This window comes from Equus quagga, chromosome 20 (assembly GCF_021613505.1).
Source record: "Equus quagga isolate Etosha38 chromosome 20, UCLA_HA_Equagga_1.0, whole genome shotgun sequence".
NCBI lineage: Eukaryota > Metazoa > Chordata > Mammalia > Perissodactyla > Equidae > Equus > Equus quagga.
This window is the reverse complement of record NC_060286.1, coordinates 40,235,800-40,262,093: the sequence shown is the minus strand read 5'-3', so window position 1 is coordinate 40,262,093 and position 26,294 is coordinate 40,235,800. Positions and strand designations below refer to the sequence as shown.

Genomic DNA, 26,294 nt, shown 5'->3' with positions numbered 1-26,294 from the left:
ATGGCCGCTGCCGAGTGGGCTGCAGGACGCGGGCCCATGGGAGCGTGGTCTAATGCGCCCAGTCGAATGCCAGCTCCACCAGCCCTCCTCGGTGACTGGGACACGCCATCCCCTGGCTCGGTTTCTCCCCTGGAAACAGAAGGGGTGGCGCCTGTGGGGGGCTGCCGTGAGCACCAGCAGCCAAGACGCTGTGGAGGGGCGTTCCACCGCCCCACTCGGCAGCCGTCCGTCTGTCTGTCTGCCCCCCGAGTCCCACCCAACCAGCCGCCCAGGGTCCACCCCGCTGGAGCCGGCTCCCTGTGCGCAGGCCACTTCCCCTTCCTGTGCTGGCCCCAAGTCCCTTCCTGTTTTCTTTATTGTGGGAACATGTGTTGGGGAAAAAAAAGCAACTCAAGTCCTTTGCTCCTGAGGTCATTGCCGCAGCTATGGGCCCACTGCATGCATGTGCAAACACGTGTGTAAATGCGTGTGTGCCAGTGAGCATGTGTGTGACGATGCATGTGGGTGTGCACATGTGTGCGTGGGAGTGGGCACGTGTGGGAAAGTGTGCATGTGAGAATGCGGATGAGCTTGTGCAGCACACGTGTGAGTGCGGGTGTGAGTTTCTACAAGTGAGCACGTGTAGGGGACGGGTGAGTATGAACCTACCTGCGTGGGAGCACGTGTAGGGGCGTGTGTCCTCCCACGTGAGCATGTGTGCGTGTGTGAGAAGGCATGTGTGTACACGTGGTGTGTGCGCAGGCACGTGTGCCCTCTGGCTCCTGAGAGCCCCTCCTGTAGCCCTGAGTCTCCGGTCGGGTGTCTGTGTGCCCAGCACGGACACCGAGACCCGGCGCCAAGCCGGCTGCCCCCGGGGGGCTCACGAGGGTCTAGCGCCATTTTCAACTCCTAGGTGGGCACTCGACGGGCAGCCACTACTGGGGCCTGAGTGAGATGTGGACGCAGCCTCCCAGGGCTCACAGGCTCGTGGGGGGTGGCAGAGGGAGTGCAGGGCAGTGGCGGGGGGCACGGGGTGGTGGCCAGTGAGGACCTCTCTGAGCAAAGTGCTCAGGGGCCCTGAGAATGGACAGGGGCGGGAGATACAGGTGGCTGCTGGTGGCCTCGGCAGTTGGCGGGAGCTGGAGTCACTTGAAGGGGAACAGGGCAAGGGAGGTGCACGTTTGCTGGACATCCATGGGGCCAGCCCCGAGCCAGGCCCCTCCTGCCACTCCGGCCCCTCCCTGACACCGAAGCAGTCCAAGTGGAAGCTACGGTCCCACTTCCCAGGGGAGGACGACCACGGGCCCCACAGTGACTGCTCGCCTGGGTACCCTATGCTCAGCACCCCCCCCACGACCCCACCTCCTTCCCCGCCTGCCTGGAGAAAGGCTGGCCCCTGAGTTCCCACACTGCTCAGCCAGCCAGCTCTGACCCTGGGAGCAAAGTGTCCCCAGAGGGAGGGCGGAGGGTCAGGGCTGGCCTGATCAAAGGCGGGAGAGGCGTCCAAGCGTGGTGGGGTCAGGAAGGAGGCCCCACGTCCTGCCTGCTGGCACCTGCCTGCTCCACATTCACGCCGACCCCAGCTGGGCCTCAGGGATCCCAGCATGTCCCCCGTGCTGGAGACTCTGTGTTCCTGGGCCTTGGGTTCCCCTCGTAAGTGGAGGAAGGACAGTCGTGAACAGGGAGTCCCACCTGGGACCTCGGTGGCCATGACTTGCAGGACAGTGGATGCCCCCACTGGATGGACCCCTGCTTCCCGGGCATGTGGCCTTGGGCAGGTCACCTAACCTCGCTGGCCGTCGGAGTGGGGATGTGGTGCGTGGTGCACAGCAAGGGCCTGCCATCAGCAGCCCAGAACACTTCCCAGGGCTGTCCACTGGCTTCAGTTAAAACAGACACTGCCTTACAGCTCAGGTCACTGCAGACACACCCAAGTACATGCAGCCGGAGACATGCAGATACATGCAGCCTCGCACAGGAGACGGAGAGACACAGAGACAGGGAGACAACAGAAACACAGAGATATACGGGGAGACACGAGTGGAAACGCACGTGGGGTGCACACGCACGTGGGGCGCACACATACACAGAGTTCATACACACACACGAGGCTCATACACACACATTCGAGGCTCACACACACACATACGCACATGCTCCAGCATAGCTCTGGGAGCTGGTCTCCTACACCCAGAGCCCCCTTCTGGCCCCGGCACCCTACGCTGACAGCTGCCTGGGTGGCCTTGGACAAGCCTCTGGCCTCCAGGCTCCCGGCCAGGAGAGAAGCCTGGGAGGCCTGTCCAGCTACGCTGGGCGTCCCTGGGGTGTGAGGGTGGGAGCAACTCTGAGTTGCTTGGGGCAACCCCCTCGTTCTGGGTGGGGGCCAAGGAGCTACCGCCATTTGGTGTGGGTGGGGGCGGCTGGGGGCAGGGAGCTCGTGGGCTGGCCTCTGAGGCTCTGGCCTCCTCCTGGAGCTCCTGGCCACCAGCGGGGGTGAGGCTCCCCAGGCACAGGGAGGCCCTACGACCTCCTGGGGCCGTGTCTGTAGAAAGGGGCCTGGGCTTACAGTACAACCAGGCCCAGGGCTGGCCACGAAGTGGGTGCTCAACCGTGAGCTGGCACCATTGTCAGCGTCATTGTGACTATCATCATGGACTCCTCCTCATCCAGGGTCCCACTCACCCTGGGCCCAGTGTTACCCAAAGGGCTTAGACGTGGGCCCTACCCATGGGCTGGGGACTAAGGGGCCTGTTAGAGTGGCTGTCATCATCCCCCTCTGCCCCCTAAAACCCAAACCAGCAGAGGAGCTGAGCCGGGGGTGGGGGGAGGTGGGGGGGAACAGACGAGCCTTTTGTCCCCACCCACCCAGCACTGACCTGGGACCCTCCACACCCTGTAGGAGGCGAGGCTCCTACAGCAAAGGCCCCAGTGTCCCCCAGCCCCTGCTGGCCTCACTGCCAAGGCCCATGGAGCCTCCTCCAGGGCAGGCCGGGGAGCTGGACACACAGGGTGGGGCCGCCAGCGAGCCAGCCCAGAGCGGGAGGCTCGGGGCCTCCTCTGGCTTCCACCCTCCGAGTGCCACCTCAGGGACCGGCAGACTCACTCCTGGCTACCCAAGCTGCCTCCCGCTGAGCTGACTGCTCTGCCTGGCTGGCCCAGGGTCCTGCCCACCAGCAAGGGCTGCCTAAGGTGGGCAACACCCGGAGGATCACTATGGCTTCCTCAAGTGAGAAGAAAGTGCGAATTCTGGGAGGAACATGTTTGTAAAGCTCCTGGCCAAGGAAGGGCCTGGACTCCATCCATCCCAGCCCGGCCCGGCTGCAGAGAAATGACCCTCCCGAAGTAAGCGCCCCTCGACTGCCAGAAATACCCCGTGTCTGCCCCCTCCTCTGGATGGGCTTATTTTTGGACGTCCAGACAGAGACGCCCGAGGCCGTCTGGAGCCCAGGGTGAGTCTGGGCAGACAAGAGGACTTAGGAGTCACCCCAGGGAGTCGCGAACCTCCTCTAGGTCACGTTCTCCTCAGGAAGCCAGCTGAGGATGCGGGATTCTTGCCCCAGAGAAAAGCAAACATCCATGCAGAAGGGATGAAATGCACGAAGAGCCACCAGCTTGAGCCCCTCTGGCCCCCAGAGGTCCCCTCCAGGCGGCCCCCATCCAGGCGGCCACCCCCGCTCTCACGGTCATCCTGTGTTTGTGGGGTCCACCTGGGCTGGATGGACCTTCCTGACTCCGGACCAGTGTAGAGGACACCAGGCCCACTCGGCCAAGACAACCAGGAGGGGTTGAGCTCCATCCACAACCTTCCAGGTGGGCAGCTAATTGTGGTCCTCTGCCCACCCACATTGGCTGCCCCTGACGTCCAGCAGGGCCACTCCAGAGCCAGCCTCCTGTCCCAGTGCCCAGAACATAGAGGAAGAAATCCTCCCACTGCATCAGGCTGGGCAAGCTTCTTGCCCTCCTGACCAGGCAGGCCAAGGCTCCCGCCGCCACCCCCCAACCAGGCCTGGGCTACAAGCCACCCCAAGGGTCCCTCATCACCAGCCTCCAGGCCTCTGGGGCCGAGGACACCGGAGGTGGCTTCCGCTCAGCATAGAGCACTTTAACTGGCGAGCAGCTCAGCCCTGAGGGATCACGAGGCACCCCCCGGCCCCCAGGCAGCGGGAAGCAGCCTGCATCCCGGCCCGTCCTCTGTGCGTTTCTCCACCGCAGGACTTTCCTTGCCAAAGCTGCCCCTTCCGGCGAGGCCCCTCGGCCGGCCAGCCAGCCTCCCACCTCCAGACCCGGGCCCATGGCTGGAGAGGTGAGGGGGCACCACCGAACGATCGCCGCTCCCCCGCCTGCGTGGCACTGTCCTTGCCGCCCCTGCCAGCTGCCTGACGCTCGCCGCGCCTTGGTGGCCTCATCTGGGAAATGGGGACGGTGATGCTCACGTCCCCTTTCCCTCCCCCGCCGCGGTCAACGGACGTCCCAGACCCCCGGCGCCTCGGCGGGGCGAGGTCTGCACCCTGCCGCTCTGACCCCGCCGCCAGGAGGCTCGGGCCCCGCCCCTCCGGCCCGCAGGGCCCTCTGCCGGGTGGGGACGCGCCGCCCACCCTGCCTGCGGCGGACGCGCGGGCCGAGCGCTGCGGCGGGGCGCCCCTGTGTGGCCCTTCTGGGAACTGCACCGCCTGGCCTCCCAGGAAAGCCCTTCCCCCGAGGTGACAGCAGTAAAGATGCCACCGCCAGTGACAGGTACAGCTGGCGGGTCTGCAGCACTGACGTTGACAGGCTCTGTGCTAAGCACCATCCATTTAGCGCTCTGAATTCTCCCACCAACCCTAGGATGTGGGTTCTATTGTTTGTCCTCCCTTACAGACGGGGAAACTGAGGCCCGAGCCACACAGCCAGTGACAGGTGAGGGTAGGATTTGACCCCAGGAGGTGTGGCTGCAGAACCTTAGGCTTAATCTCATCCATCCTGCCTGGGCCCCAGGGGTTGACACCAGCCCAGTGCTCACTGGGGTCTCCTGGGGGACTGGTGTGTGGGCCAGGTGTGGAAGGAATGGGGTGTGGGGAGCTGGTGAATCTCAGGGAGGGGATGCAGAGGGCAGCGGTGGTCACAGGGTGGTCCCCAGGAGCAGTGCAGGGCCAAGGGCCTGGGAACTAGATGAGAGGAGACAGCGGCATTTAGGTGGCCATGGGATGGGGTTGCTTCTGTGCGGGGCAGAGACGAGCAAGGAGTGGGTTCAACCATGCAGCTGGAGGAAGGGCCCAGCCACACCATTCTCAGAGCCCCGGGAGGCTCTGGGGCCCCCAGTCAGGGAACTGGAAACAGAGAGGGTGGGATGTAGCTTGATAAGGGCCCAGCAGAGCGCTCAGATGGGGCAGGAGGCTGGGGGGGCGGGGGGGCAGGAGGACCCTCACTCTGCAAGGAATCCGCAGGAACAGAGGCATCCTGGAGGCCCAGAGGCTCAGGTGGAGCTACTAGTGTGGCTCCCACGGCCAGCCTGGGCTGGGGAGACCAGGGGCCTCTCTCCCAGTCCACTGCACCCACCTGGACCCAGCATGTGACTTCCTTCCTTGAATCTCAGTTTCCTCTCTGCTACATTGAAAGATGCCTTGGAACTGTCATTCAAGACTGTGCCAAGGACCTGGGAGAGGACATACAGCAAGAGCCAGCTGGAATCCATGCCCTCCCCCAGGTGGGGGCGGACCCTCTCCAGAGAACGGACCCCAGGCTGCGGGCGAGGGCAGTGCATTCTCTCTGTGCGCAGACAAGCTCCCAGGTGCTAAAGGAGAAACTCAGGGCAGGTACCTTTCCTTGGATGGGCCCAGAGGACACAGCCTGCCGTATTTACTGCCCCCTCTCCACCCCTAGGCCCTGCAGAGGAGGGGACGGCTTCTTCTACCCACCCGCCACCGTGAGAGTCACAGTGTCACCACTCGGGGCCGGGCAGGGAGGACCAGCCCTGTGCCAGCAGGTGCAGAGCATGCCAGCGGGCGTGAGACCGGGCATGCGTGCTCAGCTCTGCCCAGCTGCCCCCAAGTGAGGGCCCAGGGGCTCCGGCCTCTGTGGGGCCACCTGGGGCATCAGCGCCTTTGTCAGGAGTGGACTAGACCATGCAGGCTCCAGGGCCCCAACGCTCTCCAACCAAGCTCTCAGAACTGGTCCCCTGCCTATCATCCCAACCTCATAGCACACCCAGGATCATGGGCTTCATAGAACACAAAGAACAGGCTTCTGCTAACACAGGGCTCTCCTGGTCACCTGGGCATTGCCCGAGCCTCTCCAGGGGCAGCTTCCAGAGTCGCGCCAGCCCTTAGAGAGCCTGGCCTCAGCATCACCTCCATCTTATAGACAAGCAAACTGAGGCCAGAGCGCCCTGGTCTGGTCTGGCCGTTCATTCATGCACTCAACACATATTTATTGAGCATCGACCCTGTGCCAGGCCCTGGTGGGCATGAGGGGCTCAGAGACAAATCACACGCAGACCCCGCCCGAAAGGTGTTCACAACCTGGCAGGGCGGTCAGTCACATCAAAGGACACTCACGATACAGTGTGGTCAGTGTGGTGTTAGAGGTAGCACAGGTGACCAAGGGAGTACAGGGGAGGAGCCCCTGGCCCGGCCGGGGGTGGCAGGGATGGCTTCCTGGGGGAGGTGACACCCAAAGAGGGCTTTAGGGAGTGAGCAAAAGTTAGGGTGTCTCAGCAGAGGGAGTGGCCTGTGCGAAGAGGTGGGGGGGAGACGACCACACATCTGGGCGGCAGCTGGGAGTTAGGCAGGGCCGGTCCAGGAGAGGCAGTGGAGTTAGCAGCAGACAGGGAGTGCTGAGGGTGTGAAGCAGGCGGCGGTTGGCAGAGGGCCCACTGGGAGCCGGCGTGGAGGGCGCCCCGAGAAGGGGGCAGGAGAGCAGGGCGGGAGGCAGTGGGGTTACAGGGGAGGGCGGGCATGGCCTTGCCCACGAGTCCATCCTGCCCCAGGCTTCCTCAGCAGGGCGGGGGCGGGGGCGCAGGCTGCCAGCCCCGGGGCTGCAGGGTGCACAGCACGGGGTCCAGCGGCTTGAGCGTGGCCTGCTCCTGCAGCCCGAAGCGCTGCCCGGGCACCAGCCGGAACTCGAGCCTCTGCAGCAGCTTGGCCATGACCACCTTCACCTCCATCTGTGCACACAGGGGGCGGGGGGGGGGGGGGGGGGCAGGGGACAGTGGGCGCGGGTCAAAGAAACAAGGAAGGTTAAAGAAACGAGGGGGGGGGGCGGGGGGGGGTCATGGAGCTGCGAATGCCACGGCCACTGTGGCTGCTGGGTGCCCAGCCCCCAGCCCAGGGGGGCCCTGACCAGGGCCCTGCAGTGCTTTGTGGCCCAGGACAACTGACACCCCTGCAGTCGCTCTGGGCAGAAAACCCAGCCCGGGCCGCCTACCTGAGCAAACTGCTGCCCGATGCAGGAGCGGGGGCCCAGCGAGAAGGGGAAGTAGGTGAAGCGAGGCCTGCGGGCAGAGAGGCGTCAGGAGGCGGCAGCCCCAGGCGCCAACGACAGAACGTCCCTTGCTGATGGCCAGCTTGGGGCCAGGCTGGTGTTTGCACACGCCGAAAGCAGCAACAGCCGAGGCCACCAAGCTCTGGCTCAGCATTTCCCCATTTTCTCCTCCTCCTGAGCCTTCCAGAAGGAGCTGCCATCATCCCACTTTCAAAGATGGAGGAGCTGAGGCTCAGAGGGGCAAAGCCACCCGCCCAGGGTCCTCTGTCACCTGCTCATCCAGCCAGTCCCCTGTCCAATTCTGGGCAGAGTCTGGGTCTGGACTCAGGTGGTCTGTCCCTGGAGCCAAGCTCCCCCTACTGCTGCTTCAGTATTTTCATGCAGCAACCTCCAGGTGGGGCCTCTGGCATTCCCATTTCTCAGATAGGCGCATCAAGGCCTGGGAGGTGGAGTCACTTGCCCATGTCACACGGCTTCCCTGTATAAGGGACTGGTTATGAGAAAGGGCTTTAAAACCAGTCTGAGCTGGGCTCAAACCCCAGCTCTGTTGCTTACTGGCTGTGTGCCCTTGGGCAAGTTACCTAACCTCTCTGAGCGGCGATTGCCTCCACTGTAAAGGGGGCAGAGTGGGGATCTAGAAGGCTATGTGGGCTCAGTGGACCCTGGCAGCTCAGAACAGAGGCTGCTGAGACCGCCCTTCTCCCACCAGGCTTCTGCTCGTGGACAGCTCGAAGGGAGACTTACTTGGGTGCTTTGGGGCTGAAGCGATCGGGGTTGAAAGTCAGCGGGTCCTCAAAGTATGTGTCCATCCGCCCCATGACGTAGGTGCTGAACTGCCAGGCACAGGATCCGCTTGTCTCTGGTTCCAAGGATTGGTCCCCTTGCACCTCCCCGACCCGCTGTGGCCACTCAATGGGGTGACTTGGAGCAGAGCAGCCCCCGACCCTGCCACCCCCGACCCCTGCTCTACTCCACCCACCGGTCTCCCCACCCACCCATCTGGGCCAGTGTGGGATTCCACTGGCCCCTGAAAAGTCTCTAAGAGGAAGAAAGGGGACAGCCCAACGTGCCAGCGACCAGCTAGGCGTGCTGCATGATCCCAGGCCTGGCCCCGCCCTCTGGGGGAGCTCCAGTTATCCCTGTTTTACAGATGAGGAAACTGAGGCTCAGAGAATGGTCCATGACTTTCCTGAAGTTACCTGGCAAGTAAGTGGCCAAACTGAGATTCAAACCGTGAGGCCTTCTTTCTCAAGGTCCCTGAGAGCTGTTGTTATTCAGGTTCTCTTCCTCGCTAGGCTGGCTTCAGTGAGGGTGGGGTCGGGGAGCTGCAGACCCCCGCTAGCCTTTCACTAGCATGCATGGTGCCTTCTGACTGGGGTTACTGGTCTGTGCGCCTGGCCCCCAGGGGCCATCCACACCCTCCTCATTGAGACCCTGGGTGCTGGCCTCCGCGTCTTCCACCTCCATGCTAAGTACCTTGCTGAGCCCGCTCTGCCCCAGCTCTCTGTGCTGAGTCCAGGGCAGCCGGGGGTGGAGGCAGGGTCTGCAGCTGAGGTCTGAAAAGTAAGTGGGAGCAGAGGGTGGCAGAGGTCGCCTACCACGTGCCAGGGGTTTTGCTAGACATGTGAGTACATTATCATGTTGACTCGTCTCCATACACTGTGACTCAGGCACCATCTTCCCTGTTTTACAAGGATGACACTGGGTCCCAGGGATTCAGGGTCTCACCTGAGATGACCCAGCTGGCCAGGAGCAGGGCTGGGATTGGAGACTGGGCCTGCCCGCTCAAGGCGCACAGGATCGCGCACCTGGGCAGAGAGTCAGCACAAGGCTCGCCCTGCCAGATGTAAGGCATTCTAAAGAGATGGTTGTTAAGGCAGGTGGCGTTGGTGCAGGGGTGTTAAAAAAAAAAAGAGCAGATAGACTGAAGAAACACACGTAGATGAAGCTTCGATACACACTGGAGAAGGTGTGGCAGAGCCCTGAGGAAAGAGGGGGCTGCTCAACACACGGGGCTGGAAGCACGTCGTTCTCCACAGGTAAATATAAAAATGGGTCCTGTTATGGGCTGCACTGTGTACCCCCAAATTCTTATGTTGAAGCCTTAACCTCAGAACGTGACTGTATTTGGAGATGGGGTCTTTAAAGGGGTCATTTTAAAATGAGGTCACTAGGGTGGGCCCTCGTCCAATTAGACTGGTGTCCTTATAAGAAGGGGAGATGAGGACACAGACACACACAGAGGGACAACCGCATGAGGACACAGGGAGAAGACGGCCGTCTGCGAGCCACGGAGCGAGACCTCGGAAGGAGCCCACCCTGCTGACACCTTGATCGCAGACTCCCAGACTCCAGGACTGTGAAAAAATAAATTTCCACTAAGCCGCCCAGTCTCTGATCCTGTGTCGTGGCGGCCCCATCACACTGATACAGACCCCACCTCATGCCACACTCAAAATCAGCTCCAGGTAGATAAGAACTTAACTTTCAAAAGAAAAATGTAAAATTGTTCAGAGCCAACGTGAGTGAACATCCTTCCTCCCTCAGCCTGGGGAAGGATTTCTCAAACAAGACAAAACGAGAGAGCTCGCCACTGAAAAAGTAAGAGCTTCAGATGGTTAAAAACACCTTAACAAAGACAAGCTAGGAACCTAGAGACAATATTTGCAACACATACACCTGACAAAGGATTGACAAGGGAATTTCGTGTGTGTGTGTGAGGAAGACTGGCCCTGAGCTAACACCTGTGCCCATCTTCCTCTATTTTGTACGTGGGACTCTGCCACAGCGTGGCTTGCGGGGTGGTGGTGATCTGAACCTGCGAACCCCGGGCCACCGAAGCAGAGTGCATGAACCTAACCACTACGCCACTAGGCTGGCCCCAATAAATTAATTTTTAATAAAGGTTTACATAGCAATAAGAAAAGGCAGACAACCCGAGAGAGAGAGAGATGGACAAATAGCTCACAGAAGGAAAGGCAGAGTAGAGCTGGTCTGCCTCACCAGTGATCGGGAAAGCGCAAATCAAAACCACAGCGGGTGGTGGCATCCCACACAGAAGAACTCGAAGGACTTAGAATTAGGGTATACAACTACGTACTGGGGCTTTGGGGAGAAAAAAATAAAAATAAAAAAGAGGAAGATTGGCATCAGATGTTGTTATCTCAGGGCCAATCTTCGTCACCAAAAAAAAAAAAAAACCCACAGCAAAATACTTGCCCAGCACTTATTTGATTGGCAAAAAAATCAAAATTGGACCATACTAAGTGCTGGGGAGGATAAGGAACAACAGACTCTCTCTTACAGCACAAGTGGGCATCTGAGTTGGCACAGCCACTGTGGAAAACAATTTGGCACTAGTTTATAGAGATGACCACTCAGATGTCCTACAACCCAGCCCTCCCTCTCCTGGGTACACGCCCAAGAAACACGTTTGCACGTTGCACCAGGACGTGCAGACAGGAGCACTGACAGCAGCAGCCGTGCTCATGATAGCAGCAGACCGGAAGCTCCCAAATGTCCACTGACCCCAGAATCAGTATGCAATGGTGGTCTGTCCACACCTCAGAACATTATACAGCAGCGAAGGGGGGTGGCCTACAGCCGCACGCGGAAAACTCCACAAATCTGAGTAGCCATCACACTGAGTCACACAGCAAGTCCTAGAATGTATGACTGGGTGGGTGCACGCACACACACACACGCACACACACACTGAAGGAGTGGCAAGCACACAATTCAGGACAGCGATTGCTTCCAAGGGCAGCAGGAGAGTGACACCTATGGAGACGATTACAGTCTCGTCTTGGGGGTGGGAGTGGGTTTAGGGGAGGCCATTATGCATGAACGGAAGCCTGAATGAATGAAGAAGTGAATGGGGGAAGAAACAGACAAACAAAATGCAAAGGAGGTAGGAGGAGAAAGTCAACTCAGTGGGGAGGGGGCTGCGGAGCAGGGAGAGAGAAGGAACTGGGACAAGTTTGGACCAGCTATGAAACTGGGCACCTCCCATATCTGCCCCTTGCTGGCTGTGTGACCTCAGGAAAGTGACCTAACCTCTCTGAGCCTCAGCATCCTCAGCTATGAATGGGGCACCTCCCTTCCAGAATTATCTGCTGTAATCTTACGGTGGATGGTGTGAAGGGGGAGAAAAAGATCCTCACAGGGTTACGGTGAGACTCAAATGAGAACGCACAGGTTGGCCTATGATGATAACGGGGCCACAGACTTCCCTGACCTCAGAGGAGAGCCCCAAATAGGCCACCCCGGGGGCCGGTAGGCAGGGCCCCCACGCACCAGGAGTGGGGTGTTGCCGGGGACTCTGACCCCATCAATCAAGGTCTCTTCCTCCAGCAGGCGAAACGTGCCCCACGCTGGCGGGTACAGCCTCAGCGACTCTTTGAGAACCTACAGAAACCACGCGGGGAGACAACAAGAGACGTCAGGAGATCCCACAGCACGTGCCCCGGCCCATGTCTGCTCCCACTCACCATGCAGAATGTGCACCCACATCCAGGACGGGGTCCTGGACCCCTGCAAAGTCAGCTTTACCTTCGTGCCCAACCCCTCATGTGACAGAAGAGGAAACTGAGGCCCAGAAGAAGGGCGTGATGCAAAGCCGCCGCGGCAGAGACAGGACCAGGAGCCAGGCCCCCACCTGGGCTGGCTTGGAAGCAGGGCTCCCACCATCCCGAGAACCCTGACAGCTCCAGAAAGGCCTCCTGCTGTGCTTTGTCAGGAGGGAGCGCTCTGTGGGGGCCTGGCTCCCTGGAGGGAAGCTCAAGGCTTGCGGAGCCCCGGCCTAGCTGGGAAGCGCAAACACAGCAGCATTTACCACTGGGCAGCTTTCCCACCTGTGCTGCAAGTTGGAATTACCTGGGAGGCCCTGAGCATGCTGCTGCCCAGCTCCCACCCCCAGGCGCCCGACGTCGTTGGTCTGGGGGCAGCCTGGGCATGGGAATTTTTTAAATCTCCAGAGGATTCTCAGGGGCAGTGAAGCTAGAGAGCCCCTGTACCACAGGCCTGACCCGGCGAATCGCCCAGAAGCTTCCCTCTCACCGCCCACACCTGGGACAGGTACTGCAGCCTCCCCAGGTCCTCGCAGTCAAGGTGCCTCTTAGAGCCGATGACCTCGTCCACCTCGGCCTGCAGCCTGTCGGGTCAGACACAGACAAGTTCGTCTCCCAGGAGCGACCGTGCCCACGTTAGTTTGAAGAAGGGGGGATGGGAGGAAGCGTGCAGAGAGAGGCCTGCGGTCCCCCACCTGCACACACTGCCCGCCCGATTGTTGAAGACATCCAGGAACCGATACGCCCAAACCAAGATGCCTAGGAAGCCGGGAACTATGTTCCGGGCCTGACAACATTCACCCTCTGGTCGCTGCTTGGAATCAGCTGTAGGAAATAAGCGCACCACAGAGCTGGGTCTTTGCACAAAGGTGCCATCTCAGCCTGGTTCACAGCGGCCAACAGCTGGAAACAGCAGAACGAGGGGCGCAAGGACGCTGGCTGAGCAAACCTGGCGATGAGCGCTGTTAGCACAGCGTGCGGCCCTAAGCGGGGGTCTGGACCACTTCCCACCCATCAGGAGGGCTGCTATCAGACAGAAAAGAGCAAGTGTTGCCGAGGATGTGGAGAAATCGGAACCCTGAGCGCTGCTGGTGGGAACGTAAAATCGTGCAGGCGCATTTGGACAATAGTCCAGTGATTCCTCAAAAAAAATTAACATAGAATTACCATATGACCCAGCAATTCTGCTCTGGAAATATACCCAAAAGAACTGAAAGTACAGTCTTAGATACATATGCGCACACCCATGTCCACAGCAACATTACTCATAACGGCCAAAAGGTGGAAGCAACCGCAGTGCCCATCAGTGGATGACGGGACGGACAACAGAATCTTACTCAACCTTCGAAACGGAGGACATTCTGACACAGGCTACAACATGCATGAACCTTGGGGACATCGTGCTGAGTGAAACAAGCCAGTCACACAAGGACAGATCCTGTATGATTCCGCTTATGTGAGGTCCCTGGAGGGGGAAGATTCATAGAGACAGGGAGTGGAATGGGGGGGCCAGGGGCCGGGGGAGGGGACGGGGAGAGAGTGTTTAATGGGGCCGGAGTTTCAAGTGGGAAGATGGAAAGAGTTCCGGGGACGGATGGTGGTGATGGGTGCACAGCCATGTGAATGTACTTAATGCCACCGAAAGGGACACTTAAAAAATATTTAAAATGGTAAATTTTATGTTATAGATATATGTATTTTTTTTAGCACAATATTAAAGAAAGAGTGGACTTGGGAAGAGGTTACGATAAAGTGGGGCAATGGGATAAAATACCCGGTGAAATTCAGGAGTTAATCATGGACTGCCTCTGGGGGGGGTGGGGCACGGCGGGCAGATTTATTGTTATTATCATCAACATTATTATTATTATTGTAACTTTTCTTTTTTCCAAAGTTTTTATAAAGAGGATATCCCTATTAGATATTTTTAAAAGCCCAGGCAACCGTTGACTCTTGTCAAGTAGTCGCCTGTCCTGTGGGTGCTAACGAGTCCTCGCAGCCCTTGCCCTCCCACAGCCCCCACCCCGAGCCTGGGGGGGTCTCAGAGTCTGCCTGAGCTTGGCTCAGCCAGTCTGCGCAATGGTCCTCGGTCCTCAAGGGCATGAGGAAATCTGTACCTAAGGAAACCAACGGCCCAGCTCGAACACCCTCTCCCCGGGCACACCCTCTTCCCTCTCTCCAGTGGAAGACGAGCGCCCTCAGCACCGTATTTGGAATTCTGCTCAATCCTCAGTGCCAGCCCCCCGCCAGGCACTGGATACACCACGGGGAGGAAAGGAACCATGGTCCCTGCCCTCTGGGAGCTTCCGGTTTCCTGGCTGATATAGACTTAAAGTGAACCATCCCAGGAGGAAGCGCATTCGTGAGCTGGGAGGGGTCTAGGAGGGGAAAACACAGAGGGGCTGCTTTAGGGGTCTGAGAAGCTTCTGAGGAGGAGGAATGGGGGGAGGAGAAGGGATTCTCCAGGAGACAAGCAGGGAGAGGAGCTTCCAGGAGAGGGAACAGCTTGTGCAAAGGCCCTGGGGTGAAGAGAAGCAGGACACACTGGAGGGGGCTCAGCCATGGGAGGCGGGAGCAGGCGGGCTTCTAGGAACAAGACATCAGACAAACCCCTTCACCAACTTCAAGAGAAGCCCCCCACCCCAAGTCTCCCCTCTCCATACCTCGCCAAGATCTCGGGCTGGCGTGAGAGCTCCATCACCGTGAATGCCAAGTGATTGGCAGAGGTCTCGTGACCTGCAGGAAAGGAGACGAGCGGCAGCTCCATCTGGGCCTACGGGGCCACAGGCCCGGCCTGCCTGGCCTCTGAGACCCCAAGACCCTGGGGGCAGTTTAGGCTCACTTCTGCCCCTCGCGGCTGAGCTGAGCATACAGATATGAAAGAGGTGCCTGTCACCTCCGTGTCCCCTGTGCCAGCCGGCGTAGTCGAATAAACAGCGTTTGCCCCCATGCATCTGGTTTTCCCATGCTAAGAGCCCTTCCTCCAGCCGTCCTTGAGCCTTGCCTGGCCTGGAGGGATGTTCATCCCCATTTGGCAGAAGAGAAACTGCAGCTGAGAGGAGCGTGTCTCCCTTAGGTCCCTCAGCAGGAGGAACAGAGCTGGGACCCAAGTCAAGAAAGGTTTCGAGCCGAAGGCCCACGTTGTCCCCAAGCTGTGGGCACCAGCTCCTGAGGTCTGGAGAGGGCCGACCTCCAGCCACAGGACCGAGCAGTGGCTTCCCCCAGAGAGGGTGGGGACCACTGCAGGAGAGCTGATCCTGAGTCCTGGCAGGATCTGGTCAAGCTGACAGTGTCAACACCCTCCCAGCTGGCCTCGGAGAAAACCATCGGAGTGGCATGAATTCCCTCCGAAGGGGTAGGTGGCTCTCCAGGTGGCCACCACTGCCAGCCAAGGGGCCTCAGGGGCCTGATCAAACGCAAGAGAAGGGCCCTACCCTACAGTGAGTAGGTGCTGGGAGCTGAGGCCTGGCTGCTCCCAGGGTGGGAAGGCGGGCGAGTCACAGCCAGGCGACCCCGGAGGGAAGGGGCTGGGGAGGGAGAGTGGAGGCAGCCAGAAGTCCTGGCCTGGCCCTGTGATGCCAGCTGTGACTCAGTTTCCTCACAGGACAACGGGAGGAGGGACGCAGCTGCCCTGCTCTCCCCCAGCCCCTGCAGTGTCTGGACACAGGGCTCGGGGGTGGGCTGTGAGGACACGAGGGGGATTACTAACCCTCATTGGAAGGCTGGGTGGAAGCTTGGGGAGCACCTCCAGGCCCCCGTTTACTGATGAGGAAACTGAGGCCCAGGCCACAGAGCCTGCCTATGGAGGAGCCACCCCCGGGCCTGGGCTCCCGTCTCCGGGCTCACAGGATGCAGGCCAGCCATGCCTCACTCAGCCGGGCTTCCCGCCGCTACGCTGAAGTTTGCTCCAACACCACCTATTTCTCCACATCCCCCGGGCTGTCTGCGAGTGCGCCCCACCCAGAGGGCCCCCTCCGCCCGGCCACACGAGGACGGCCTCCTCCTCACCACGCTCTTGCAGGGGAGGCGGACCGGCTCGCCCCCTCTGAAAATCCACCACCCAGCAAGACGCCCAATCAACTCTGTCTGTCTGTCCGTCCACCTCCTCCGTCAGACTACAAACTGTCCCTCGTCCTGTTCACCTCTGTGTTCCCCATGCCTAGGGCTCGTCATTGGCTCATGCATTTCATCCGATTGATCGTTACGGGAACCTGCTGCTCTGGGCCCCGGGAGCACATGGAAGAGCAAAGCCACCGCACTCCTCGCTCACTGAGCGGGCGGTCTGGTGGGCGGACGGCCTCATGGAATGACCACACATAGGGATAGGACGCTGAGACGTGTGGGCAGAGAGGAGCGCCTCACTGGGGGCCTGGTGCAGTCTGGGCAATCACTGAGGGCTTCCCAGAGGAAGGGTCACCTCAGGGACATCTGAAGGGTGAGGAGGGGTTTCCCAGGTGAAGAAAGATGCTCAAGAAATATTTGATGAGCAAATGAATGAAGGCGCTTAGCACGTCTTTTTGTGCTGCTCTAATGAAGCTCTCCTGTGGATTCTGAGTGAGGGGAGCCTTCAGTTTACAGGGCCAAGCTCTCCTCAACCCAAAAAGGTGGCTTCACAAATCCCCACAATTGCCAGCCCCACCGCCAGGCCAGAGGCCCCCAGGAGAGCCCCCTGGACCACCCCAAGCAGAGGGAGGGAGCTTCTGCCCCCCCTTGCTGCCCCCAATTCCCCAGCAGAACTCCGCTCAGACAGCTGACAACTCTCCTGGGCCGGGTTTCAGTGACCCGCGGTTCCGGCACTTCTGCTGAGCTCCGAGCCCTCGGGCGCCGCTGAAGCTACGAACCAGCAATGAGGAAGGTGACAAAGTTGTCGAGCAGGATCTCGTCGTCCTGGGCGCCCTCTTCAGCTGAAAGACAAGGGGACCCTCAGGGCCCGCGGCACCAGTCCGCGACACCCTTCTCCCTTTCCCATAGCACGGAGAGGAACCAAAGGTCTTTCTCCTTTAAGCCAGACAGAGACATCTGGAGTCCGCTGGGACCTGTCACCCAGAGGGGACCGCCGCCCGGCCGGCCCGGCCCTCGGAGGGAGCCCCCGCACCTTTGAGAATCTGCGTGAGGATGTCGGCAGGGACGTCCTCCCCCCTCTTGAGGGCCTCCCGGCGGCGCTGGACCCAGTCCTTGCCCACCTGGCGCAGGAAGCGGACGCTTTCCCGGATCTCTCGCAGCTGCTTCCACTTCCCTGGCATAAACTGAACACGAGCCCCCGCTCAGCGTGGCCGGCTGAACACGCACTTGCCCTCTCCCCTCTCTCCCAACTCCAAAATGACTTTAGAAATCCACAGCAGCACCCGCCAGCTTGGAGGTCGGAAGAAAGTGAGAACATTCTAGAAAAGATAAAGTAGCCAGGGAGACTAGACCAACATGGTGGGCTAAGCCCAAGCGTCAGCTTCCCCTTCCTGCACCAAATCCCTAGAAATGATGGGAAGGACGCCTTGAAACATCCACGCAGCACTGGAAAAGAAGGGGCCCTGAAGGAAGGAGGTGGTTAGGATTGCATTGAAGGAGGAAACCACAGCCAGAGGGAAGTGACATGGAATCAACTGTCAAAAAGATGGGGTGACATCAGGGGACTCTAAGCTCGGAGGCTGAGGTCCCAGGGAACAGGAGGGGGCCCTGAGCTTCTGTCTGGGAAAGAATTCAAGTACCACCTTTCCCTCTTCTTCCTCCTCCATGCCTGGAACAAGGAGGTGATAGCTGGAGCTGCAGCAGCCATCTTATAACAATGAGGTGATGTGCTGGAGACAGTGGAACAGAAAGACAAAAAAATCCAGGAATATCTGACATTGTGGAGCCATCATAGACATCCTAGACCGCCTGCTTGGGGATCATTTTACACGAGAGAAAGATTTACCTGAACCACTTTGTTTTTGAGCCTCTACTTTAGGTGATGCATGCAAATCCTAACTGATTCGGAAGTCACTTCACACATAGCAGAACTTAAAACCCCGTCTGAAAAAAATCACTGGGGGGGATGCTCCAGCAAATGAGGACAACACAAGCTGTGGGGGTGGGTTGCTGAGGGGGTGCTGAGGCAGTACCTTCGCCAGAGTGTTGCGAGAGGCACTGATACCCTCCAGGATCAGTTTCACCTTCCGGGACAGAGGCTTCTGGGCTCCCAGGAGCATGCTGGTCTCCATCCCGAAAGCTGCCTGGGGAGAGAGAAGGGCGAGGTCACACGGAGGGGGCGGGAGGACCAAAGACCAGGGCAGAGCTGGAGACCCAGGCCCTGGACTCAGAGTTTACGTGCATCACGTCATCAACTCCTTGCAACAACCCATGCTAATTGCAACCCCGAGGGATGTGCTGAGGATTAAGTAACACACAGTAACCACTCGACAAACCTTGACTTCCTTCCTTGACAAGATGCACTTCCCCTGAAATGCAGCCTCCCCTGGGTGTGCGTTCTACACCCAGCTTCCCAGCGAACTGTTGCATGACAACGACTCTTTGCTCACTGTCCCTACACTCCAGCTGCCTGACCTGCCTCTGTCTGGGTCTGGGGTTATCTGGGCCACTGCTGAGACCACCAGGGAGAAAAGCCAAGCCACGTCCCATGGGAGGATGCCAGAGGGAGGTGGGCTTTGGGTTGGGGGCCAGGCAGACCTGAGATCCAGTCCTGCTTCAGCCACGGACCAGCCACAGGCCAGTCCCCACACCCCTCGCTCGGTGTCCATTTCTAGAGAATGAGTTAGTGGCTCCCATCTCACACTAGGCTGTTTTAAATATTCGAGGACACTTGAAGCTCCTGGCCCAGAGAAGGCGCTGCTGTTAGCGGAGCCGGAGGGAGAGGAGGGAAGCAATGAAAGGCAAGAGGGAGGGAGAGCCTCTGCCCATGTGGCAGCCCCGCCCTATGCCCCACGCCACACCCCGAGCCCCGCCCTGTGCCCTGCCCCAAGCCCCGCCATCCTCCTGTCACCTTGGCCAGGATGTCCATGGTGGTGCAGGTCAGCATGTCCTGCATGGACACCGGGGTCTGCCCATCCGCCTTGGCTTCCAGAATCTCCACCAGCTGCTCGGCTTTCTCGTTGAACGTCTCCATCAAGCTGACCAACGAGCTGGGGAAATAGCACATCCCTCAGGCCTGCGCCCACCTCTCTGGAGGGAGGCCAGCGTGCAGAGTCGGGGGGTGGCCCCTCCCAGCCTTTCTGGCCTCCCCTCGAGGCCCAGCTCAAGGGTTGGGGCTGCAGGAATCAAACCAAACCCTGGGATGTCGCCATTCCCCTCCACCCAGGATGGACACTGTCCCTTTGCCCTCGTCTTAATGGTTCCTCGGGTCCTCTGTCTGGCATTGGGCCCCTCAACTCTGACATCAAGGGGACCCGGCAGGATAGAAACTCCAGACAACAATGTGAAGGAAGGGAAAAGGCCCCTGGGGCCCCCCAGAGTCCATGAGGGGGCCATCCAGGGTCCCCTCTGACCACTACTTGCACTGTCCACTCTCCTTGCCTGCCCTGCCCGGGCCACCATCTGCAGCCTTTTGCTTTCCCATTTCACTCCCTGTCTTTGAGCAATCACAGTGCCCAACTCTTCATGGAAATGAGTCTTCAGACCCAGAGCTCCCAATCCACAGTGCTCCCTGCCCCAAGGAAGCTACCTGGCTCCAGGCATAGAGATTGGAAAGAGGTATCGAAGGATGTGCTCCAAATTCACAAAAATGGCAACCCTGAGGGAGTGGGAAGGGGAGAAACTGCCACTTTGCATAGTACATATTTTTGAATTTTTACTAAGAGAAAAAGCTGCCTTTGTAATTAAAAATAATTTTTAATGTTAACAATCTGGGTAAAGGGTATAGGGGTGTTCTTTCTCCTATTCTTATTCTTAGAACTTATCTAGAAATTTGAAATTTTTTCCAAATTTTTTATTTTCCAAGTTTTTAAAAACATTAAAAAGAGAAAATGAGAGAAGAGGGAAAAAAGTAATTTTTTAATTAGGAAAGAAAATCAGTTCTTCATTGCCCATCCACCAGCCTTGCTGTGGCTTCCTGGCTCTAGCACCAGCCCCTGGCATCGTCCTTCTCCTTGCTGCCCAGCCCCCACCCCTGGCCCAATACATATCTTCTCCTCTGTGGCCCAGGTCTCTACTGAAAGCACCACTCTGATCCAGTCCCTTTGCAACCTAAAATGCTTTGAAGCCCTGGGAAGAGGAAATCCTCGCTGGGGCCTGGGAGACAGTCTGCCCCTTCCTGATGCCCGCCTGCAGCATGGTCTTCCTGTTACAATGGCCTTTTAGCTCCTCCAAAGCACAGTGCTCCTTCCATGTCAGGGCCTTTGCACATGCTGTCCCCTCTGCCTGGAACTCTCCTTCCTCCTCCCTTCCATCCCGATGCCCCACGAGCACCTTAACATCTGTCCACTCTCCAGGTGGACACTCCAATGCCACTTCCTCAGGGAAATGCCCCTTGATCCCCAGGTGGGCCCAATATATGCTCCAGTTTTTCTTCATAATGCTTAATGTGATTTGCAAGTATCTACGTATTTGCAAGATTGTTTGTAGTTGTCTCTCTTTTTATTACATGCAACTTGACTATTTGGACAGCACATGGCTGGCGATCACGTCAATACTGAATCTCTTGCAGTTACTGCAGATGCAAAATTTGGGCTGGGACATTAGCAGTTCAATAAAATCCCAACTCCCTCGTCTTTCACGGAAACGACTGGGACCAAGGTCTTTCAGTAAAAGTGATATCTAGAAAAGCGGAGACTGGCCATTTACCCTCACGATTTTATTAAAACTATCTAATGATATTCTCTGTGGATAACGGCTGGAGATGAAACCCACCAGTGACTCCCGTTTTTTCCTTCGTTAGCGAATTAGGATCCACTGAAGATCAGTACTGCTTTCATGAGCGCTTACAGGCATCTCCCAACGCTTCTTCCTTACAACTTTGTGAATTTTGCATTTGCAATATAATAGTCATCTCTTGATGACTGCCTTACTGTGAGACTAAAAAATGAAAATGCCCGGAGATGGCTGCACAGCAGTGAGACTGCACTGAATGCCTCTGAACTGCACGCCTAAAAACGGGCAAAGAGGGTAAGTTTTATGTTATGTGTATCTCACCACAATTAAAAATTCTCTAAATAAAAACGTCTGTGAACGTACTTAATAAAATGCAAGCTGTTGTTCAAACCTGAGGTCCTGTGTGTGGAGAGGGTTCGCCTCCACCCTGACCCTGGTATTTGTGTCATGAGCGCTGTGGGCGGTCATCTTCTGAGAATCTACGCCCTCCAACAACCTCAAAGCTTCTTGAGGTCAGGGACCATGTCAGCAGGCTGACCTTGGGGACCCTGGCTCTTCGTACAACGCATATTTATTACATAAATGCCTCTCTCTAGTCTGTTCCTGCTTACTTCCGGCAACTTTCCAGGAAAACCAAGACTATTCCAATTCATTAATTCACACATGCATTCATTCACTGGAGGGCTGCCAAGGGCCTGGCGCTCTGCTGGGTGCAGGAGTCCAGAGGCAGGGGGCATCTTCTGCTTTCAGGGACCCGTGGTCTAGTGAGGGAGGCAGACTGATCGAGAATCACTCAGTGGATGTGACAGGAGCTGTAATGGAGGAATGAACTCAACCTCCCCGTGGCCATGACATCTTAGTGGGGTATAAAAGGGGCACAGGAATTCCCCGGGGGAGCACAGAAGGCAGAGGGAACCACAGGAACAAAGGCAGAGATGCCAGAAAGAGCACAGCGGTTCTAGAAAGGTGAAGGAGAGAGAGAGCAAAGGCTGGAGGGGTCTAGGGGCCAGACTGGGGTGGGTGGGGTCTGACCTCCATCCTTCGATGATAGGGAGCCATTGAAGGCTTCAGGACAGGGGAGTGGGGTGGTCAGATCGGAGCTTCAGCAAGATCTCTCCAGGGCAGTGAGGTGGACGCGTCAGAGGAGGAGGGAGACAGGAGGCAGGGAGCCCAGGGAGGAGGCTGCGTGCAGGTCTGGGCAAGGATGCTTACACAGTCGCTCCCAGATGACGTATTAAATATGACATCATAGTGGAGAAACCTGGACCACAGCGCCCTAACCAAGCGAGCAAAGTCAATGTCTCCAGCAACGGAACAAACGGACAGCACGTGCCTCCCGATGTGACGCCCTGAGGAGGACACGACATCACTTCCGTGCCATTCCCGCCAAAAAGGCATAACCTGAGCATAATCACGCAGAAACAGCACACTCAAATTGAAGGACATTCTACAAAATTGGCCTGTAATCTTCAACAGTGTTAAGGTCAAGAGAGTCAAGGAAAGGCAGAGAACTCTAGAGTGAAGGAGGCTAAAGAGACGTGGTAACCAACTGTAACACGTGAACCTGGATTGGACCCTAGACAAGCAAAACAATAGCTGTAATTGCACGAACAACAAAATGCAAATGTGGAGTGTGGATTAGAGAGCCGTATTGGGTTACCTTAAATCTCCTCATTTTGACAACTGAACTATAGTCATGTAAGAGAACGTCCTTGATCTTAGGAAATACACATGGAGGTATCATAAGGAGGGAACCACAATGTCCCCAACTCACTCTCAAACGGTTTAAGAAAATATATTTGTATACACACATAGAGAAGAAATGATAAAGCATTTGACCATAGGACCTGGCAGTCCTGCTCTTAGGTACACACCCAAGAGAGATGAAAACATATGTCCACACAAAAGCTTGTACACAAATGTTCACAGCAACATTACTCACAATAGCCAAAAAGCAGAAACAACTCAGATGTCCACCAACTGACGAATGGATCAACACAATGCGGTATGTCCATTCAACAGAATTTTATTTGGCAATAAAAAGGAAGGAAGTTCTGATACACGCTGTTACACAGATGAACCTCGGAAACATTCTGCCCAGTGAAAGAAGCCAGGCACAAAAAGCCACGTATTGTAGGATTCCATTTATAAGAAATGTCTAAGACCAGGAAAATCCATAGAGACACAAAATAAATTAGTGGTTGCCAGGAGCTGGGTCCCTGGAGAGGAAATGAGGATCGATAAAGATGTTCTAAAGTCAGCCATGGGGAGGGTTGTATTGTGTTGTGAAGAATCTAAAAACCTTTGACTTGTACCCTTTAAATGGGTGAATTGTATGGTACGTAAATTGTAGTGTATGGTACGTGAATTATATCTCAATAAAGCAGTTACTAAAACATATAATGTTACCCCAAAATGAAAACTATAATTCAAAGCCCAGGTGAGGAGTGATGAGGTCTAAGCCGGGGGAGATGCTGGGGGGAGGGGACCCCACCCCTCCAGCCATCCTCGTCACTCAGCCCTCGATGTTCCCAAACCGCGTGGGATGGCTCTCCGACTCTCGTCCCACAGGCCCGCCTGTCTCCCTCTCTCTGCCGGCTCATGCCCCCCTTCCTCTCCCGCTCTGGCCTGGGTAGCCCCCTGTGATGAAGACCCCCTTCCCAAGGCCCCCCACCTCCGGCCACACTCACCTCCGGCTGAAAGCCAGATCCATGACCCTCCGCTGTTTGTGCCAGCGCTCATAGTCACACTCGGACACTAAGCCTTGGCCGAACAGTCTGCAGGGGACAAATACCTGAGGTGAGAAGCCGGGTGAGGGAATGGCAACTGACTGCTTGATGGCTGTGGGGTCACTTTTGGGGTGATGAAAGTGTTCTGGAACTAGACAGTGGGGACGGTTGCACCACACTGTGAATGTACCGAATGCCACGGAACTGTACCTCCAACGTGGTTAAAATGGTGAATTTTATGGTGTGTGAATTTTACCATGATAAAAAATAAATTGATTAATTAAAAGGAAATGGGGTGATCATGTGCCCCAACCTCAGCACCCCCCGCACTCCCACCTGCCCTCCAGAAGGGAAAGAGAAGGAAAATGCTAATGACAAGAGCAGTGGCTACCGTGGAGGGGGTACCTGATGTGTGCCTGGCAGCCAGGGCCTCGGGCCTTAAGGCAACACCCAAGGCTCTGGGCCACCTGGGCCCTCCGCTGGCAGCCAGAGACTGTCCCGGCTTCCCCCCGGCTCGCTCCTTGTGCCTTACCTCTCGCCAAACACAGTCTGGATTGCGTGGTACATCTTGGAATCCTTGTTGTACTTGGTTGACATCAGGAATTTCTAGGCATCCCCAAAAAACCAACATGAGCCCGTGTACCCGTGAGAGGGTGCAAAGGACTCAGCAGTTTTCTTAACTCTTGTGAAACATGCCCCCAGTAATCGCCCTGCACTGAGCAAGCAGTCACACCCAGCGCTGGTGTGAGCGTCACTTCACAGGCGTCATCCCACCTCATCCTCCAGAAGTCCTGTCTCCCAGCAACAGCATCCGTTTGGGGATGAGGAAAGCAGGGCAGAGCAGGGTGAGGTGACTTTCCCGTGGCCACACAGTTGGACAGTGGTGCAGGGGAGTTTCCTCACTCCAACACCCGCACTCGGGCCCCCGCCCTCCCCTACCGCCTCCCGAAGTGGCGAGAACAAGAAAAGGCAGATGCTGCTCTGGAACCAGAGTGGGGAGGGGAGGAGCCTGGAGGGAGAGCCTCTGGGACACAGGAGAGACTCTCAGCACAGATAGTGTTGTTAGTGCCAATCCAGCCGTGGAAGTCAAGGAAGGCTTCCTGGAGGAAGGGTCAACTTGCCTCACCAAGAGCTGGATGGTAGCAACAGTAACTAATGTTATTAGCTCACAGCTCCTGAAGGCCTATGGCCTAGGGGTTGACAGCTCGGGCCGTGGAGTCAGCTTGCTTGACTTTGAATCTGGGCTCAACATGCTCCTCTACCACCTGCCAACTCTGTGATCCTGGATTGGTTAGTCATCTCCTCCACCCCTCAGCGTCCTCATCTTAGAAGATGGGGCTAAGAAGGGCCTGCCTGTAGGGTTGCTGTGAAGAGTAAATTAGTTCTACGTGAAAAGTGCTGAGAATAGGGCCTGGCACACAGCTGGTGCTCAATAAATGCCAGGTGCACATCAGCATACTGTAGCTCATTTAATGCCCACCAAGGTTGAAGATGTGGATGATATTTTTACACTCTTCTCACATATGAATGAAGAAATAGATTTAAAACTGGCCCAAGGCCACACACACAGTCAATGGTGGACACAAGGTTTGGATCTGGGCAGGGTGCTATGGGAAAGAGGGGAGAGAAGGCCGAGGTCCACTCGGGAAGCCCAGGTCGCCCGGTGTATCCAAGCAGAGGTGCGTGCAGTGGGGCAGCAGGGGCCTGGAGAGGCCATGGGGCCAGATCCCAGAGGCCCATCCTGTGGGATGCTGAGCTTTATCCTGGGGGCGTGGGGAGGCAGTAGGGTGACAGCGCTACGGTACATTAACCAAGGGGCTGCTGAATTTTCCAGCTGAAAGGAAGCCCGAGAAAGGGCTGACTTTCATCATGAGCCACCTCTCGGGGCTCTCACTCCCACCCAAGCACGGTCATTTATAGACCAAGTTCCATCACCACCTCACTCCCGCAAGTTTTGTCTCCTGTATAAAGACCCTGACAGTAAAGGCCCTCTCAAACATCCCTGAGTAGTCCAGGGTCTGTGTCAGCCCTTCCCAGCCTGAACCGAGGAGCCCCCACACTGAGGCGAAACAGGCTCTTACCAGGTGTCCCCACAGACAAGTGTCTACATGGTCTGCTGTGCCTGGGGCTGGGGACCCTTTGGTGGCCCAGTGAGCGGGGCTCCGGGACATGAGGGATGCACAGGGCACCCCCAGCGCCATGCTGCCTTCTCTGATGCCCACACTGACAGCACACTTCTGCCCATGAAGGGACACCTGCGGGGGGCTTGCCCTTCTGCCATAAACAACCAGAAAAATAGGTTTCAGACACTGGACAACAGGCACTGCGAGCCTGAATCCCAAGCAAAGGAAAAGGAAAATGAAGATGCGAGCCCTACGACCTAGGATTACTCCAGTTCTTCCCAGAGGCAATTTCAGGACAGAGGACTAAAAGGAGAAATTCAAATATAGCCCAGCAGCCTTTCCAAATGGATGAGGCAGAGATCGCAGTCCAGGCAGGCAAGAGGCGGCCAGAATTTGTAGGACAGAGGACCGGAGAGGAGGGAGCTACGCCCAGACAGAGCTCCTATGCAGAAATCTGCATGGGGATGCCTTGTGTCCTTGGATGAATACAAACCTGTGCACGTGTCCAGTGAAATTCCACAAGACCAGGTGAAAACAGCTTCTGAGGAAAGAAGGATTACTGGGCATCTATAGGCTGAATGATCGTCAGAGCATAAGCCAAGAACTGTTCATGCTCCCTCCAGTCAGAGTCAAACCTCAGA

At 57.3% G+C, this 26,294-nt stretch overlaps 1 protein-coding gene across 1 annotated transcript in view; it reads right to left on the bottom strand.

The window, feature by feature from the left end:
- Positions 1-6,524: 6,524 nt before the first annotated feature.
- Positions 6,525-26,294, bottom strand: part of LOC124230795 (cholesterol 24-hydroxylase) — a 30,966-nt gene continuing 11,196 nt past the window's right edge. Inside the window, exons 4-16 of the mRNA XM_046647184.1 lie at positions 26,147-26,194; positions 24,063-24,136; positions 23,492-23,578; positions 18,979-19,117; positions 18,101-18,211; positions 17,101-17,251; positions 16,847-16,909; positions 14,669-14,741; positions 12,505-12,589; positions 11,734-11,844; positions 8,182-8,270; positions 7,381-7,447; positions 6,525-7,120 (exon numbers count right to left, since the gene is read on the bottom strand). Coding sequence (XP_046503140.1) covers positions 6,950-7,120; positions 7,381-7,447; positions 8,182-8,270; positions 11,734-11,844; positions 12,505-12,589; positions 14,669-14,741; positions 16,847-16,909; positions 17,101-17,251; positions 18,101-18,211; positions 18,979-19,117; positions 23,492-23,578; positions 24,063-24,136; positions 26,147-26,194 — 1,269 coding nt within the window. The 3' untranslated portion in view covers positions 6,525-6,949. The remainder of the gene's footprint in view (positions 7,121-7,380; positions 7,448-8,181; positions 8,271-11,733; positions 11,845-12,504; positions 12,590-14,668; positions 14,742-16,846; positions 16,910-17,100; positions 17,252-18,100; positions 18,212-18,978; positions 19,118-23,491; positions 23,579-24,062; positions 24,137-26,146; positions 26,195-26,294) is intronic.